This window comes from Pseudophryne corroboree, chromosome 1, assembly GCF_028390025.1.
Source record: "Pseudophryne corroboree isolate aPseCor3 chromosome 1, aPseCor3.hap2, whole genome shotgun sequence".
NCBI classification, from domain to species: Eukaryota; Metazoa; Chordata; class Amphibia; order Anura; family Myobatrachidae; genus Pseudophryne; species Pseudophryne corroboree.
Genome location: NC_086444.1, coordinates 826,162,941 through 826,181,310, shown reverse-complemented (window position 1 = coordinate 826,181,310; position 18,370 = coordinate 826,162,941). Strand labels below are relative to the sequence as shown.

Here is an 18,370-nt window from a genome sequence, read left to right as displayed (position 1 = left end):
AAAAAAAAAAAAAAAGATTTGACCTTCCCAAAATGGCCGCTGCTCCTCCCCCTTCCACCTCCATGAGGGTCACACAAAATGGTGGACAGACCATGCGGCCTCTCCTGCCATAAAGAAAATCACCATGCTAGCTCCCAAAGTAACTTTTAAATGTACTTTTAAACCTACTTAAACAGATAAACAATCTAATCTTAATCAAACACGATATGATCCATTTGAACCTGGTTTTGCGACAATAAAAATACATTTTAGCATCTTAAATATTATGAGAAACGCCTTGTCCCTTAAAATTTCCTATCAGCGTCTTACTGATACCACAATACATTAACGTGGGTGTTTTTTTTTTGTGTGTTTTTTTTCAGCATTTTGCGAGATGTCCATCATTAGCCGGTCAATTACAGCCGCGTTTGTAATGTACAGTGCATCATTAAGATCGTGATATCGCGGACCAGAGCCCCCATCTAACAAAGCTAAATATTTATCTTATTAAAAACACGTTAAAGGTTAAAGAACACAGTACGCAATTGGCGCAAAAAGTACCGCAAGGGTACTCCCTTAACTATACCTTAAGGAATGTACTTATACTGTAAACCTCTGTGTAGTGGTAGAGTGTAAATGCAACACAGTATAACCTTATTACCTCAAAAGCTGTTCGAGCGTCACCGACGCTCTGAGATTACTTAATACTATAAGAAATACACAGATACCGTGCTCAGGGTCCAACGCCTAAATATATATTATGAATGATATACTTGCAAAAGAATTTAACACAATACAAGCCATACACTACAATATAACATAGACTACCTAACCAGATAACTACACGGGAAATACAATACAATACAATTACGTTTAAGGGAAAATAAGAGGGGGAGAGGAGAAGAGAGAGAGAGAAAGAAATGGCTCACAATAACAAGAAGACAAATATGATTGCAGAGAAAGCTTACACATGTGAGGAACAATCGCTGCGCAGTCAGTCAATGCTGAGAATCTTTGTTTAGAAAGTACTTGAGCTTACCCATGCTGCCTGTCCCTATATACACGACACCCAGCAACACAATTGTCCCTACAATGCCGCATGGGGCAGAAGCTAGACTCCATTTTGGGAAAACTCCACTTGATTCCAAAGACTACACCACATGGCTGAAAGGGGGAGGGGAAAATACCCGGCAGCAGCCATTTTAGATTTGCAGGTCCAAACACATGGCACTCTCTACTACACCACAATCACATAGCAGAAAACACAAGACTCCATTTTATTCCAAAATGTCCAAGCCTCAAAACAATGCATATGTTCTGATTTTACAATTCCAAACAATCTAAATCACCTTTCACAATGTAATCCAACTTCCTAGAACCATCTTATAATTTCACATTCCAAACAACTTCAGTATCTCAATAACCAGAGCATATTCATCACAAGACCAGATCACAATGTAATTAACACAAACGTAACTGCATGGTGGTATTTATGATTAACAAGATATATAGTATAACTAACCAGCACAATCTATTTTAAATCTCCATTAGGCAAACAAATACCACAAATACTATGCTACAGATTGTATACTGTTCCAATTCATCACAGACTTCACAGAGTATCCACAAACACCCAACAATCACACAACTGCCCAAACCTCGTTAACCTTAAGCCATTTGTATTTCCAAACTAACTAATCTATGCCAACCATTCTACAACTACATTGCTACAAACACATATTTAAAACTATTCTATGCCAATCAGCCATGAGATATTGAGATGATACTTAGTCTTTTCTAAGGAGCCCGGTGATGATCCAGCCATGCTTGCTGTGTGCTTTGTTCTGAGTGTAGCTACATTACATCTGTTCTCTGAGGCCACACCTGACCACTACCTTCCTGTTTGACCAGTACCTGGGGGAGGGGTCTTTCTTTCTTTGTATATGCTGATCAGGTTCAGCCCTGAAAACTTAGTAAAAGGTTGTCTTGAGCATCCATTGTTCTAACAATGTGATCTTAGCTTTTATACATATAATCATATCTATCTGCTGCAATGTCCCACAACTTCACAACCAGCATCAAACTAACCCACACATCATTCTGCTTGCTTCAATACCAAACATGATGGGCACATCTGGTTCTGTTCAAATGATACGTATTCATGACATCAATTCATCAGCCAATTCTAAATCTCCATGATGTCTGGTGCTTGACATTATTATAACCATGTACTGTATGAAACAAGCGCCGAATCCATCTCCGTGCCATGTCCGAGCAAATGCGTGTGTTTCCATATATTGCTGTGCTCGCTGCGCATATTTGCAAGTATAGTGACTTAAATGTGTGTGTGGTTTGAATGTTCTCTCTATGTAATATTTTTGACTTTGACAAGAGGAAGAGGCCAGGGAGCTCCTGTGAGCATCTCTTGTAGGTCTGAGTACCAGGCCCTTCGAGGCTAGTCTGGGCAACGAGTATCGTCTGTACTATTCTTTGCCTTATGATCCTCAACACCTTTGTGATGAGAGGAAGAGGAGGAAACACGTAGACCGATTTGAACACCCACGGTGTTATCAGAGCGTCTACTGCCACTGCCTGAGGGTCCCGAGACCTGGCACAATACCTCCGAAGCTTTTTGTTGAGGCGTGACGCCATCATGTCTATTTGAGGAGTTCCCCAAAGACGTGTTATGTCTGCAAAGACTTCTTGATGAAGTCCCCACTCTCCTGGATGGAGATCGTGTCTGCTGAGGAAGTCTGCTTCCCAGTTGTCCACTGCCGGAATGAAGACAGCCGACAGAGCGCTTACATGATTTTCCGCCCAGCGAAGAATCCTGGTGGCTTCCGCCATCGCGACTCTGCTTCTTGTCCCGCCATGGCGGTTCACATGAGCCACTGCTGTGACATTGTCTGATTGAATCAGAACCGGTAGGTTTCGAAGAAGACTCTCCGCTTGTCGAAGGCCGTTGTAAATGGCCCTGAGTTCCAACACTGACCAAAGTCCCTGAAAATTTTTTCCCTGTGTGACCGCTCCCCATCCTCGGAGGCTCGCGTCCGTGGTAACCAGGATCCAGTCCTGAATTCCGAACCGGCGACCCTCCAGCAGGTGAGCACTTTGCATCCACCACAGGAGGGACACTCTGGCCCCTGGGGTGTTCCAGTCGGTCTATGTATTTCCTCCTCTTCCTCTCATACCCAAGGTGTTGCGAATAATAAGAAAAAGAGGAGTGAGAACAATACTCATTGTTCCGGATTGGCCACGAAGGACCTGGTATCCGGATCTGCAGGAAATGCTCACAGAAGATCCGTGGCCTCTTCCTCTAAGACAGGACCTGTTGCAACAGGGTCCCTGTCTGTTCCAAGACTTACCGCGGCTGCGTTTGACGGCATGGCGGTTGAACGCCGGATCCTAGCGGAAAAGGGTATTCCAGATGAGGTCATTCCTACGCTAATAAAGGCTAGGAAGGACGTGACATCTAAGCATTATCACTGAATATGGTGAAAATATTTTTCTTGGTGTGAGGCCAGGAATGCTCCTACGGAAGAATTCCATTTAGGCCGTTTTCTTCACTTCCTACAAACTGGAGTGAATTTGGGCCTAAAATTAGGCTCCATTAAAGTTCAGATTTCAACCTTATCCATTTTCTTTCAAAAGGAATTGGCCTCTCTACCTGAAGTGCAGACTTTTGTGAAGGAAGTACTGCATATTCAGCCTCCTTTTGTACCTCCGGTGGCGCCTTGGGACCTTAACGTGGTGTTAAGTTTCCTTAAGTCACATCGGTTTGAACCACTTAGAACAGTGGAGTTGAAATATCTCACTTGGAAGGTGGTCATGTTGTTAGCCTTGGCTTCGGCTAGGCGAGTTTCGGAATTAGCGGCTTTATCACATAAAAGCCCCTATCTGGTTTGCCATATGGATAGAGCGGAATTGCGGACCCGTCCTCAATTCCTACGTAAGGTGGTCTCATCCTTTCATATGAACCAACCTATTGTCATGCCTGTGGCTACACGTGACTTGGAGGATTCCGAGTCCCTTGATGTGGTCAGGGCTTTGAAAATTTACGTTGCCAGAACGGCTAGGATCAGGAAAACAGAAGCACTGTTTGTCCTGTATGGAGCCAACAAGGTCGGTGGCCCTGCTTCAAAGCAGACTATTGCTCGCTGGATCTGTAACACGATTCAGCAGGCGCATTCTACGGCAGGATTGCCGTTACCAAAATCGGTTAAGGCCCATTCCACTAGGAAGGTGGGCTCGTCTTGGGTGGCTGCCCGAGGGGTCTCGGCACTACAGCTCTGCAGAGCTGCTACTTGGTCGGGGACAAACACCTTTAAAAAGTTCTATAAGTTTGATACCCTGGCTGAGGAGGACCTCCTGTTTGCTCAATCGGTGCTGCAGAGTCATCCGCACTCTCCCGCCCGGTTGGGAGCTTTGGTATAAACCCCATGGTCCTTACGGAGTCCCAGCATCCTCTAGGACGTTAGAGAAAATAAGATTTTAAACCTACCGGTAAATCTTTTTCTCGTAGTCTGTAGAGGATGCTGGGCACCCGTCCCAAGTGCGGACTTCTTCTGCAAGACTTGTATATAGTTTTGCTTACATAAGGGTTATGTTATAGTTTTCATCGGTCTTGGACTGATGCTATGTTGTTTTCATACTGTTAACTGGTTAGTATATCACAAGTTATACGGTGTGATTGGTGTGGCTGGTATGAATCTTGCCCTTGGATTAACAAAAATCCTTTCCTCGTACTGTCCGTCTCCTCTGGGCACAGTTTCTCTAACTGAGGTCTGGAGGAGGGGAATAGAGGGAGGAGCCAGTGCACACCCATACCTAAAGTTCTTTCTTAGTGCCCATGTCTCCTGCGGAGCCCGTCTATCCCCATGGTCCTTACGGAGTCCCAGCATCCTCTACGGACTACGAGAAAAAGATTTACCGGTAGGTTTAAAATCTTATTTTAACACATTTTTAGAATACATTTTATGAATACTAGAGATTCTGTTATTCATTCTCTCCCATTTATATATACACCAGAGGCAATTCTAGCACCGTGCTAACCTTAGAGGTATGAGTTGAAGTTCTGCAGAGACTGCAATCAGCTTAAAAGAAACCTTTCAAGGAACGAAGCAAGTTATGTAAAACCTGTTGGAAATTTATACCAAAAAAAGTATATGGTGTATTGGTAGACAGTGATTGTAATACTTACCTATAGTATCCAGCGCTGTGTGCTTATTGCTCCTTTTATTATATGTGCTAATTGGTGTGGGTGTACACCTTCAGTGAGACAAGCCGCAGGCTCCAAGCGCATATAGAAACAGTTCCCTTTACTTTTCTTATTAAGATTTTTTTGATGTCAATAAAATCACCACGTGCAGTGATTACTGCAGACAGCCTTCTTGGCTAACTGTCCACAAGTTCCTGGACAACAGCAGGCGGTGTGTTTTGCTATTCTGCCTTAAGTACAGTGACCAGCTGTGAGATTGAAAAGGTTGAATTGGTCTAGAGCGCACCCGTTGCTCCAATTTGTCCCAGAGGTTCTCAGTGGGGTTAAGAACTGAACTATGAGCTGGCCAGTCAATCTGGGTTACCAAATTATTTATTATTTATTTATTACCAGTTATTTATATAGCTCATACATATTCCACAGCGCTTTACAGAGAGAATATTTGCCCATTCACATTGGTCCCTGCCCCAGTGGAGCTTACAATCTATATTCCCTATCACATAGACACATTCACACTAGGGTTAATTTTGTTGGGAGCCAATTAACCTACCAGTATATTTTTGGTTTGTGGGAGGAAACCAGAGTACCCGGAGGAAACCCACGCAAGTACGGGGAGAATATACAAACTCCACACAGGGCAATGGTGGGAATCGAACCCACGACCTCAGTGCTGTGAGGCAGTAATGGTAACCATTACACCAGCCGTACTGCCCAGTAGTCAGTATAACAGTCCAGCATCGCGCTGGAAACATGACATTGCACAGCCTACGATGATCCCCGTTTCAAACTCTGTAAGCTCCTTCCGGAAAGCCATTTCATTGCAAATTATCTAATCAATGCCCTTCTACCATTTTATACCTTCACGAACATGTCTACTGCAGAAGCATACCATTTTGCTTGTTCACGTGGTGGTGTGTGTGTGTGTGGGGGGGGGGGGGGCGTGCGGGGTCCAGTCAGTTTGTGTTCATTCCATTAAAAAATGTATCTCAGTTAGCTGCTATTGCAACAGCATTAAATATAATGTGCCTGCTTGTTAACCTATTATTATGTTTTACTGCTGTTACTGTATATTTAAGCTTTTAGTTGTGCTATTCAGTCTAAATCATCAGTCATATCAACTGAACAACATAATAAAAAATACAATACTTGTAATAAAAAAAGTACAAACATATGTAAATTGTATTGAATTTTTCTGTATTATTAGAAACTTCATATTTTGGATGCATTAATTAATGTACAGTATGTTGGTATTAGCACATGTATTTCAGCTTACCTTACATGTTTAGTTGTACATTTCTTAGGATGGCGAGCAGCTTGTAAGTCATGGAATGTTCCTCTGTAGGCTTTTTGACATTTGTATCCTTTTTACGCCCACAGGCAGAATTAATCGCCAGCCTTACTCACAAACTTGGGATTTTAAAGGGTGCCAAAGAATGTCTTCTCGGTGAAATAAAGCTCAACAACAGTCTTGGAGAGGAGGTGGAGGCTCTGGTTGAGAACCTCTGCAAACCCAATGAGTTTGACAAATATAAGATGTTCATTGGGGACCTGGACAAGATAGTAAATCTTCTGTTGTCACTCTCTGGACGTCTAGCCAAAGTGGAAAATGTGCTCTTTACCTTGGGTGAAGATGCCAGCGACGAAGAAAGGGTATGCTTAAATCATACTATTAATGCCTGTACTAAGTTTCTTTAGAGCTTAATTAATAATTACCGTATATACTCGAGTATAAGTCGACCCGAATATAAGCCGAGGCACCTAATTCTACCACAAAAACCTGGGAAAACTTATTGACTCGAGTATAAGCCTAGGGTGGGAAATGCAGCTCTAGCCGTACACAGCCCTCAGTGCCAGATATGCCCTCATAGTGCCAGATATGCCCCCACAGTGCTGCCAGATATGCCCCCACAGTGCTGCCAGATATGCCCCCACAGTGCTGCCAGATATGCCCCCACAGTGCTGCCAGATATGCCCCCACAGTGCTGCCAGATATGCCCCCACAGTGCTGCCAGATATGCCCCCACAGTGCTGCCAGATATGCCCCCACAGTGCTGCCAGATATGCCCCCACAGTGCTGCCAGATATGCCCCCACAGTGCTGCCAGTTATGCCCCCACAGTGCTGCCAGATATGCCCCCACAGTGCTGCCAGATATGCCCCCACAGTGCTGCCAGTTATGCCCCCACAGTGCTGCCAGTTATGCCCCCACAGTGCTGCCAGATATGCCCCCACAGTGCTGCCAGATATGCCCCCACAGTGCTGCCAGATATGCCCCCACAGTGCTGCCAGATATGCCCCCACAGTGCTGCCAGATATGCCCCCACAGTGCTGCCAGATATGCCCCCACAGTGCTGCCAGATATGCCCCCACAGTGCTGCCAGATATGCCCCCACAGTGCTGCCAGTTATGCCCCCACAGTGCTGCCAGATATGCCCCCACAGTGCTGCCAGATATGCCCCCACAGTGCTGCCAGATATGCCCCCACAGTGCTGCCAGTTATGCCCCCACAGTGCTGCCAGTTATGCCCCCACAGTGCTGCCAGATATGCCCCCACAGTGCTGCCAGATACGTTCCCTCCCCAAGTGCCAGGTATGCCCCACAGTGCTGTTACTTACCCCTCCGTCGATCCCGCGCTGTCTTCTGGAGGGACACGAAGCACACAGCGTGCGCGGCTCTCCTGTGTCCCTCCTGCATCTTCGGCGGCCGCGGCGGGTCTATTATAGGAAGTGCCGGTTCGTGATCAGAGGTCACGAACGGGTATTTCCTGTAATAGAACCGCCGCTGCTGCCGCCGGAGATGCAGGAGGGACACAGGAGCGCCGCGCGCTGTGCGCTCCATGTCCCTCCTTCACACTGCTCTGCCTCTGCCTGCACTGACTCGAGTATAAGCCGAGGTGGCTTTTTCAGCACAAAAAAAAGTGCTGAAAAAGTCGGCTTATACTCGAGTATATACGGTAAGTCAAATGTGAATTTTTTTAGTTACAGTTATCTTAAGCCAATATTAAAACATTGCCTGATTTTCTAATACAGCAGCTTGAAAAGTATATTAAAAGTTGGTATCTTTAGGGGATGTTAACAGTGTTTGCCTAATTATATTTATAATGTTTGGCCGAGGCACTTGGCTGCAGTGAGGTCTACTCGGTCGAAGAGCGGGTCCAAGGGTAAGGTGTAAGCAGGGGTGTAGTCAAAACTCTCCTCATTAATGCTCCTACAGAGAGACAACTTTCTTTGCAGAAGTTGTTCATTTTATGCCCCATAGTAATGCCCCAGTTATTTTATGGACTATTGTGGTATCTTAAAGTTGTGCTCCATATTAGTGCCCTAGTTAATTGTATGCCCCATAATAGTGCCCTATAAACAATATGCTACACTGTAGTTTTGCCAGTACATATTATGCCACAGAGTGCCCCCAATTCACATTAAAACATACATTGTCCACATTACATACTATGAAACATTGAAGTGTCCTCAGTTCATAATGCCACACTGTAATGCCACCAGTTCGTTTTATGCCATACTGTAGTAACCCTGTTTCTTTTTTTTTTCAATAAAATTTTTATTGAGTCATCATATGTTAACAAATAAAAACATAGCAATAATTGTCATACACTTTAGATAGAATTGACATCAGATATCTCAACATATGTTAACATAAATAAAACAGTAGCAATGGTTGATCGTGGTATGTTAAGTTTGTCAATTTGTTCTATCAAGGTAACATCAGATCTTTAAAGTTATCATAGCAGCTTTGAAGGGAGCCACCAACAGACCTCCGGCAGTAGTAAACCTATTTCATATTATGCCACATTGTAGTGCCCCCATTTCATATTATTCCACACTGTAACACCCACCGTTCATTTCACAACATTTCAATATTCCCAATTTATATTATACCACCTGACAGTTCCCTACTGTTTAAATTATGCCACATTACAGTGCCTCCTGCTCATATTATACCATACTATAGTGCCTCCAGTTCATATTGTGCCACATTATAGTGTCCCTGTTCAGATTATGCTACCTTACAGGCCCCCTTTACAATTATAACATCCCCTACACACATTATTCACTGAAAATGGACTGTTACCTCATTTAGGCCTGGACACGGGTCAGACCCAATTGCTTAGCAGGCAATTCTGGGAACTTGGTAGACATCTATATGACCTGTGTTGGGCCCACTAAGCATCTGGACTTAATAACAATGGCACTCTTTGCATCTGCTATAGCTGCACCCATGGATCTAAACTGAATTGTTCACATCCAGTTCTTCAATGCATTCTTTGGCCTACTTCCCACTGCTGGTGAGATCTTTGGCCAGTCATAATAAGCATTGCCATGTAACCCTTAACAATACATTATTAAACCATCTTAACTATAGCGTTATTGTAAAAATATAGTTAATGAATTACAGAGCTCTTGAAAGTTCCTACATGTTTAGCAAGTTATTTTTGAGTTATTTTGATGTTGTTCTTGCAACATATTGCAGAACACCTGGAATGTAAAGAAGAAGCAACTCTGTAGCCAACACGAGGACGCTCGGGAACTTAAGGAGAACCTTGATCGTCGAGAGAAATTGGTGACAGACATTTTAGTGAATTACCTCACCAGGGAACAATTTCAGGACTACCAACATTTTGTGAAAATGAAATCAGCTCTTCTTATTGAACAGAGGGAGCTGGATGACAAGATTAAACTTGGTCAGGAGCAACTGAATTGCCTGTTGGAAAGTTTACCAAGAGATTTCATGGTTGGTGGAAAAGTGCCTTCAAGAAAAGAAATTACATCTTCTTCAGGGAATGTAAAAATACTTCCGCCGCTGACAACTTCTCTATAATGTTATACCTTCAAACAATTCAGAATAAACACTTAAATTAAATAGATAGGGATTTCCATGAACATCAAACGTGTTACTGACACATCTTGCATTAATGACCGTTTCAGACTAAGAAAGCATCCAGTGCGGATGCTACTGCTATAGATATCATCGGCACAGTGAAGGGCCTACCAAATATGTGTATCTGGTGTCATTGCATTGCCCTTACCTTACATTTGATAGGTGCTGCTAGGAATAATGGAACTTCATAAACCATTCATTGTTGGAACAGGCAAACAATACTTCATTCCAAACTTCTTATGTCCTCATTGGGATTCTGCAGCCTTCAGCAATACTTAACGCAACAGAGGCCTTGATTCTACCTGCAAACTATTTCTATTTATAAAAGACATTTTGTAAGTGAATTATGTAAGTTTTGTATATATGCTAACATTTGATATCCTGTAGAAATAGCTTTTTTTATGTTGTAAAATAATTAACTAAACCTGAAGTCCCAAGTAAGTAAAGGTACTTATTTTATTGCATTTTTTAGTGTTTACATAAAGTCACCTCTTCTGAATTGCCATATCAGAGGCAAAGTTGTAATGAAGCATTTTGCTGAAATATTGGAGGGAAGGTGGGAAATAAATATAGATGTATGTACAGTTTGTCACAGAAGATTAATCAGCCATGATTTTTATTAACTGTGTGCCGACCCATTACAGTATAAGAGTGCCTAAAGCACACCATTCACTGGCACTTAAAAAAGAGTTTCTGTTCCGCTTGTTTTAAATGTTGTCCTTTTAAAGGAAACACTTTGCCCAGCAAAGACGTTCTGGGGCTGATGCAGAGTTGAACACAAATCAGATACAGGGCCTGATTTAGTAAGGATAGCAAATTCTGCTAATTAGCAGAATTTGCTGTCTTTTGGATCGCATACTGGGGGCCGCCCATCGCTGGGCAAGGCCGCCCAGCATGCTGACCGGTGTATCTTTTTCCCCCACATACATTATTGGCAGGATTACTCATATCAGCAATAGGCCAGTGCCTGATTATGGGGGGCAGGGGGTACATTACCCTGGGCCCCCCTATCCCAGGGGCCCCCCGTCCCTGCCGTCCGCTATAGGCCGTTCATTCAGTGCTGGCTTCACTGTAGAGGTTTTTTTTGCAGTTTCTTTTAAAAGGGGGTATGGTCAAAATGCTGTGATTAGGCCACGCACCCAAATTTGCATGGATCCGTTGCTTTCTCTGGAACCTTGCCTGTCTGGAACCTTGCCTGCCTACACCTCGATCAGACCTACAGTAGCTGGAGGAGGTAATTACACATCAGCACTCAGAGACTTTTTCAAAGTGCAAGTGTATTAAAGCATTATATATACAGTCAGTGTCATCTGTATCTATGATGCTTTAATACACTTGCACTTCGAAAATGTCTGAGTGCCGCTGCCTGTTTCCTATATGCTGCCTGTTTCCTGTATCCAGAGGGCATATAAATAAATAAATAAATATTATATATATATATATATTAGTCCATGGGGGCCCCCTGGCCTCCCGGAGCTTTAATCCATCTCTGCAATAGGCTGATGCGCTGTGGCTCTGGCAGGGATCGCTGGAGGGTTCATTTTCTCTCCCCCACATTAGCAGCTGAGCTGCTAATACTTCTTTTCTACCACCCCTAAACATACGTTAGGTTTCATAGCTGTCCTTATTAGTGCAAACCTGCACCAGCCTTATATAGGCGTTATGCCTTACACATGCACCACACTGCATAGCCTGCAGTTTCATCCAACACTCACACTGAACTAAGCCTACGTGAGATAGCCCCGCTGCAGTACGGTTACACTCCTTTTGACACAAGTGGCGACTGAAACTCTGCATCACAGTTTATCTACTTCTTTCTGGAGCATGTGTGGTGTGATAAAGCGCAAAATACACTTGTCAAACAGATTTACAAGCAACTCTGCGTCAGCCCCTCTGTGTGTCACTTTATGTTGTCCACGCTGTTTTATGTACTCTTGGTTTTCTATGAAGACACAAAAGCAGCACCATATATGAGATTTAAGATATAACAAGACACGACTATGGGAAATAATAAAAAGTCTTTACTGTAATTCAGTTTCCAAAATTCTTGTATTTTTTTTCTCCCATGAATGTTTGCAAAATGAAGGTTAAATAATCACAAAAGACTGGGTTTTACAGAGAGAACACTAATGGGTTTTGAATTGAAATGTCCTTGTTTTTGGTGTCAATTGTCAAACGTCATTAGTCACATGCTGCAGCTTTTGGGGGGCAGCCCCGTATTGTAGGTGTGCCGGGCCCAGGGTATGCTTTGTTGAACACACAGTGTGTGTGTTTAGGTTTCGGTGGGAGGGTTAGGGTAAGGCTGCGGGGTAGAGAGGGTTAGGCTGCGGGGAGAGGGGGGGATAGGCAGCCCCTGGGAGGGTTAGGGTTAGGCTGCAGGGGAGGGTGGATTAGGCATAGGCTGCAGGAAGGGAGGGTTAGGTTTAGGCACCACCAGGAGCGAAGGTTAGGGTTAGGCTGTGTCTGGGGGGGTTGTGGAGTGAGGTTAGGGTTAGGCTGTGTCTGGGTGGGTTGTGGAGGGAGGTTAGGGTTGGGCTGTGTCTGGGGGGTTGTGGTGGGAGGTTAGGGTTCGGCTGTGTCTGGGGGGGTTGTGGAGTGAGGTTAGGGTTAGGCTGTGTCTGGGGGGGGGGGGGTTGTGGTGGGAGGTTAGGGTTAGGCTGTGTCTGGGGGGGTTGTGGAGGGAGGTTAGGGTTGTGTCTGGGGGTGTTGTGGAGGGAGGCTAGGATTAGGCTGTGTCTGAGGGGGCTGTGGAGGGAAGTTAGGGTTAGGCTGTGTCTGGGGGGGTTGTGGAGGGAGGTTAGGGTTAGGCTGTTTCTGGGGGGGCTGTGGAGAGAGGTAAGGGTTGGGCTGTGTCTGGGGGGTTGTGGTGGGAGGTTAGGGTTCGGCTGTGTCTGGGGGGGTTGTGGAGTGAGGTTAGGGTTCGGCTGTGTCTGGGGGGGTTGTGGTGGGAGGTTAGGGTTAGGCTGTGTCTGGGGGGTTGTGGTGGGAGGTTAGGGTTCGGCTGTGTCTGGGGGGGTTGTGGAGTGAGGTTAGGGTTAGGCTGTGTCTGGGGGGTTGTGGGAGGTTAGGGTTAGGCTGTGTCTGGGGGGGCTGTGGAGAGAGGTAAGGGTTGGGCTGTGTCTGGGGGGTTGTGGTGGGAGGTTAGGGTTCGGCTGTGTCTGGGGGGGTTGTGGTGGGAGGTTAGGGTTAGGCTGTGTCTGGGGGGTTGTGGTGGGAGGTTAGGGTTCGGCTGTGTCTGGGGGGGTTGTGGAGTGAGGTTAGGGTTAGGCTGTGTCTGGGGGGTTGTGGGAGGTTAGGGTTAGGCTGTGTCTGGGGAGGTAGTGGAGGGAGGTTAGGCTGTGTCTGGGGGGTTGTGGTGGGAGGTTAGGGTTCGGCTGTGTCTGGGGGGGTTGTGGAGTGAGGTTAGGTTTCGGCTGTGTCTGGGGGGGTTGTGGTGGGAGGTTAGGGTTAGGCTGTGTCTGGGGGGTTGTGGTGGGAGGTTAGGGTTCGGCTGTGTCTGGGGGGGTTGTGAAGTGAGGTTAGGGTTAGGCTGTGTCTGGGGGGGTTGTGGTGGGAAGTTAGGGTTAGGCTGTGTCTGGGGGGGTAGTGGAGGGAGGTTAGGGTTGTGTCTGGGGGTGTTGTGGAGGGAGGCTAGGATTATGACCGGTCATATGACCACCGGGGTCCCATCCGCTGTATCCCACTGCCATGATGGTGAATTCATACAGTAAAAGCAGCAAGATGATTTCTAATGAACAATGGTATGTTCTTGTACAGGATAAGTAGTTGGTATTAATATACAGGTGTGCCCACATACACATCTTTGTTTTTGCGCAAGACGTCTGACGCCACTAATACCGTCTCAGTCTTCGGACCTAATTCATACCTGGTCACTGCAGCGGCATTGTACGCAGGCTGAAGCCCTGTGCTGTGTGCGCACGCACAGCAGCCGCACTGCGCGTGCACACACAGTCAGATGCAACTGCATCTCACTGGTGTGATTGCCTCTGCCTGATTGACAGGCAGAGGTGGTCGCAGGTTGTGTCACTGGCGTTGCGGCGACTGCAACGCAGGCATGTCCGGACCATTTCCGGGGGGCGGGCCGCGGCTGCAGCGTGATGATGCATGCAGCCGCTGTGACCCTAAACATGTCAAGTAGCGCCTGCCTATGCAGCTAGGCTATTCGGCATGTGCAAAAGCTTTGACGCTGTGCGATGCTTTCGCACATCTGAGGGGGTGTGTGGGAGAGGTGCAGGACCCGGCATGTGATGCGGACTTGCCCCGTGCTGGTCGTCCTCCTGCATGTCAGAGATTTTGATCATAGATGTGCGTTTTTTTGTACATCTACGATGAGGTCTGAATTAGGCCCTTAGTTGCTTGATAACGACTTTTGTCGCAAAGGGATTAGTACAACTCATGTACAAAGTTGCAGATTCAGCTTTTTAGCGCTGCAAATAAGACCCTACTTTTAAAAACAGACACTTAATGCACCAGCCCTGGCACACAGAGAGAGACTATATGGCAAGCCTGGAGCCAAAGTCTATGTACTCACATCTGTAGAGATATTCATGATTTTGCTTTCATTTTTTAGCCTTCTGATTGGTTGTTATGGCCTGTGCTTTTTTCTGTTCTTTTTTTCTTTGTTTTACACCATCATGTTGGTAAGTTTAAGCCTTACTGTCCCATGATGGATAATTATGTTTCAGCAATTACAGGTTGAGTATCCCTTATCCAAAATGCTTGGGGCCAGAAGTATTTTGGATATCGGATTTTTCCGTATTTTGGAATAATTGCATACCATAATGAGATATCATGGTGATGGGACCCAAGTCTAAGCACAGAATGCATTTATGTCTCATATACTGTACACCTGATACACTCAGCCTGAAGGTCATTTTAGACAATATTTTTAATAACTTTGTGTATTAAACAAGTTTGTGTACATTGACCCAACAGAAAACAAAGGTTTCACTATCTCACTCTCACTCAAAAAATTCTGTATTTCGGAATATTCCATATTTCGGAATATTTGGATATGGGATACTCAACCTGTACTATCCAGATATATGTTATGCCATTAACCTTTTTTATTTATTATTTTAAGTCCTTCAGGTTGTACTGTATCTCTTAAGTAAAATGTTCTGGTTTTGGTTTATAAGAGTAAGAGGGAGAGGGAGAAGTATTGCAGAGTGATAAAGTGGACCGAGATAGAGTTCCAGCCAATCAGCTCATAACTGCCATGTTACAGGCTGTGTATGGAAAAAGGAGAGTTAGGAACTGATTGGTTGGTAGTTTATCTCTCTCCACTTTATCTCTCTCTACGGCTTAGTACATCTACTCCAAAGTGTGCTTATTGGGGGTCATTCCGAGTTGTTCGCTCGTTGCCGATTTTCGCTATACTGCGATTAGTCGCTTACTGCGCATGCGCAAGGTTCGCATAGCGCATGCGCTTAGTTATTTTACACAAAAGTTAGGTATTTTACTCACGGCGTAACAAAGTTTTTTCTTCGTTCTGCTGATCGGTGAGTGATTGACAGGAAGTGGGTGTTTCTGGGTGGAAACTGACCGTTTTCTGGGAAAAACGCAGGCTTTTCAGGGAAAAACGCGGGAGTGGCTGGAGAAACAGGGAAGTGTCTGGCCGAACGTTGGGTGTGTTTGTGACGTCAAACCAGGAACGAAACTGACTGAACTGATCGCAATGTAGGAGTAAGTCTCGAGCTACTCAGAAACTGCTAAGAATTTTCTATTCGCAATTCTGCTAATCTTTCGTTCGCAATTCTGCTAAGCTAAGATACACTCCCAGAGGGCAGCGGCTTAGCGTGTGCAATGCGGCTAAAAGCAGCTAGCGAGCGAACAACTCGGAATGAGGGCCATTGCCTTTAGAGTGTTGTTAAAGATCAATACAACGGAACACGAACAACAATGCTCTGTATAATAATAAAATGTTTAGCTATTTTTGTGATGTGCCTACTAAGAACTTCATATCTTCACTGTATGTTGTAAGAAAATGTTCCAAGCAATTAAATGTTAAAGAAAAGTTGTGTACAAGCATACAATTATAATTTATCATACATTTAGTGGTGAAGAACTTTCATAAGAAAGACAAAAGCACAAAGTTACATGGCTACTGAAAGCTTAACATCTCTTGACAAATCTGAGCTGCCTTATATACCTCTATGAAATATAAGGATTGTGCTATTGAAACATTATCCGCATTGTTCAGTTTAATGGGAAGTTGTACAGCCACCAGAATGCATAATTATTCTATTCACAAAACAGTTGACGTACATCACCACTTTTTCTAGGAACTTGATAAATGGTCTTTGCCAAGCATGCCCTGCTCATCGTGTGTGTTGCAATTGCTTTGTGAGTAATAACAAGCTTTCAGATAGTGATAGTGATGATAATGAACGGGTGTGGTTCATCAAATCGACAGTGTCTAGGTCGACAATGTTTAGGTCGACAGTCACTAGGTCGACATGGATGGAAGGTCGACAGGGTTTCTAGGTCGACATGTGCTAGCTCGACAGGTCTAACGGTCGACATGAGGATTTTTTTTTTTTTTGTGTCGTTTTCTTCGTAGAGTGACCGGGATCCCAAATTAGTGCACCGCGTCCCCTCGCATGGCTCGCTTCGCTCGCCATGCTTCGGGCATGGTGCCTTCGCTCCGCTACCGCTTCGCTCGGCACACTTTACCGTTCCAATCGTAGTCCACGTGGATCGTTAAGTATGAAAAAATTCAAAAAAAGAAAAAAAATGTGAAAAACTCATGTCGACCTTTAGACCTGTCGACCTAGCACATGTCGACCTAGAAACCCTGCCGACCTTCCATCCATGTCGACCTAGTGACTGTCGACCTATAGTGGTCGACCTAAACATTGTCGACCTAGACACTGTCGATCTTCAGACCGGATCCCATAATGAACATAGACATTTTGTACAGTGGGAAGGAAAGTGTGGTGTGTCGTCTGTAGTACCCTCTAGAGTCTAGACATGATTACTGCTACAAAATAAAGTGTCAGTGTACCAATTAAGTAATAATATGTTGCTACATAGCTGGTGTACTATTATTATTTCTGCTGCGGGGTACACTGGGCTGGGCTCCACAAGGATTAACATCGGGGGGTGTAGAGTAGGATCTTGGGGGGTCATTCCGAGTTGTTCGCTTGTTATTTTTTTTCTCGCAACAGAGCGATTAGTCGCTAATGCGCATGTGCAATGTCCGCAGTGCGACTGCGCCAAGTAAATTTGCTATGCAGTTAGGTATTTTACTCACGGCATTACGAGGTTTTCTCTATCGTCCTAGTGGATGCTGGGGTTCCTGAAAGGACCATGGGGAATAGCGGCTCCGCAGGAGACAGGGCACAAAAGTAAAGCTTTCCGATCAGGTGGTGTGGACTGGCTCCTCCCCCTATGACCCTCCTCCAAGCCAGTTAGATTTTTGTGCCCGGCCGAGAAGGGTGCAATTCTAGGTGGCTCTCCTAAAGAGCTGCTTAGAGAAAGTTTAGCTTAGGTTTTTTACTTTACAGTGAGTCCTGCTGGCAACAGGATCACTGCAACGAGGGACAGAGGGGAGAAGAAGTGAACTCACCTGCGTGCAGGATGGATTGGCTTCTTGGCTACTGGACATCAGCTCCAGAGGGACGATCACAGGTACAGCCTGGATGGTCACCGGAGCCTTGCCGCCGGCCCCCTTGCAGATGCTGAAGTAAGAAGGTCCAGAATCGGCGGCAGAAGACTCCTCAGTCTTCTAAAGGTAGCGCACAGCACTGCAGCTGTGCGCCATTTTCCTCTCAGCACACTTCACACGGCAGTCACTGAGGGTGCAGGGCGTTGGGAGGGGGGCGCCCTGGGAGGCAAATGAATACCTATTTTGGCTAAAAATACCTCACATATAGCCTCCGGAGGCTATATGGAGATATTTAACCCCTGCCAGAATCCGTTAAGAGCGGGAGACGAGGCCGCCGAAAAAGGGGCGGGGCCTATCTCCTCAGCACACAGCGCCATTTTCCCTCACAGAAAGGCTGGAGGGAAGGCTCCCAGGCTCTCCCCTGCACTGCACTACAGAAACAGGGTTAAAACAGAGAGGGGGGGCACTAATTTGGCGATATGCTTATATATATTAAGATGCTATAAGGGAAAACACTTATATAAGGTTGTCCCTATATAATTATAGCGTTTTTGGTGTGTGCTGGCAAACTCTCCCTCTGTCTCTCCAAAGGGCTAGTGGGTCCTGTCCTCTATCAGAGCATTCCCTGTGTGTGTGCTGTGTGTCGGTACGTGTGTGTCGACATGTAGGAGG

At 45.3% G+C, this 18,370-nt stretch overlaps 1 protein-coding gene across 4 annotated transcripts in view; it reads left to right on the top strand.

Moving 5' to 3' along the window:
• Window positions 1-12,119, top strand: part of SHROOM3 (shroom family member 3) — a 502,164-nt gene extending 490,045 nt beyond the window's left edge. For all 4 annotated transcript variants that reach the window (XM_063919658.1, XM_063919659.1, XM_063919668.1 and 1 more), the window contains 2 exons: window positions 6,575-6,847; window positions 9,682-12,119. In XM_063919658.1, coding sequence (XP_063775728.1) covers window positions 6,575-6,847; window positions 9,682-10,029 — 621 coding nt within the window. In that variant the 3' untranslated portion in view covers window positions 10,030-12,119. The remainder of the gene's footprint in view (window positions 1-6,574; window positions 6,848-9,681) is intronic.
• The last annotated feature ends 6,251 nt before the right edge of the window (window positions 12,120-18,370 follow it).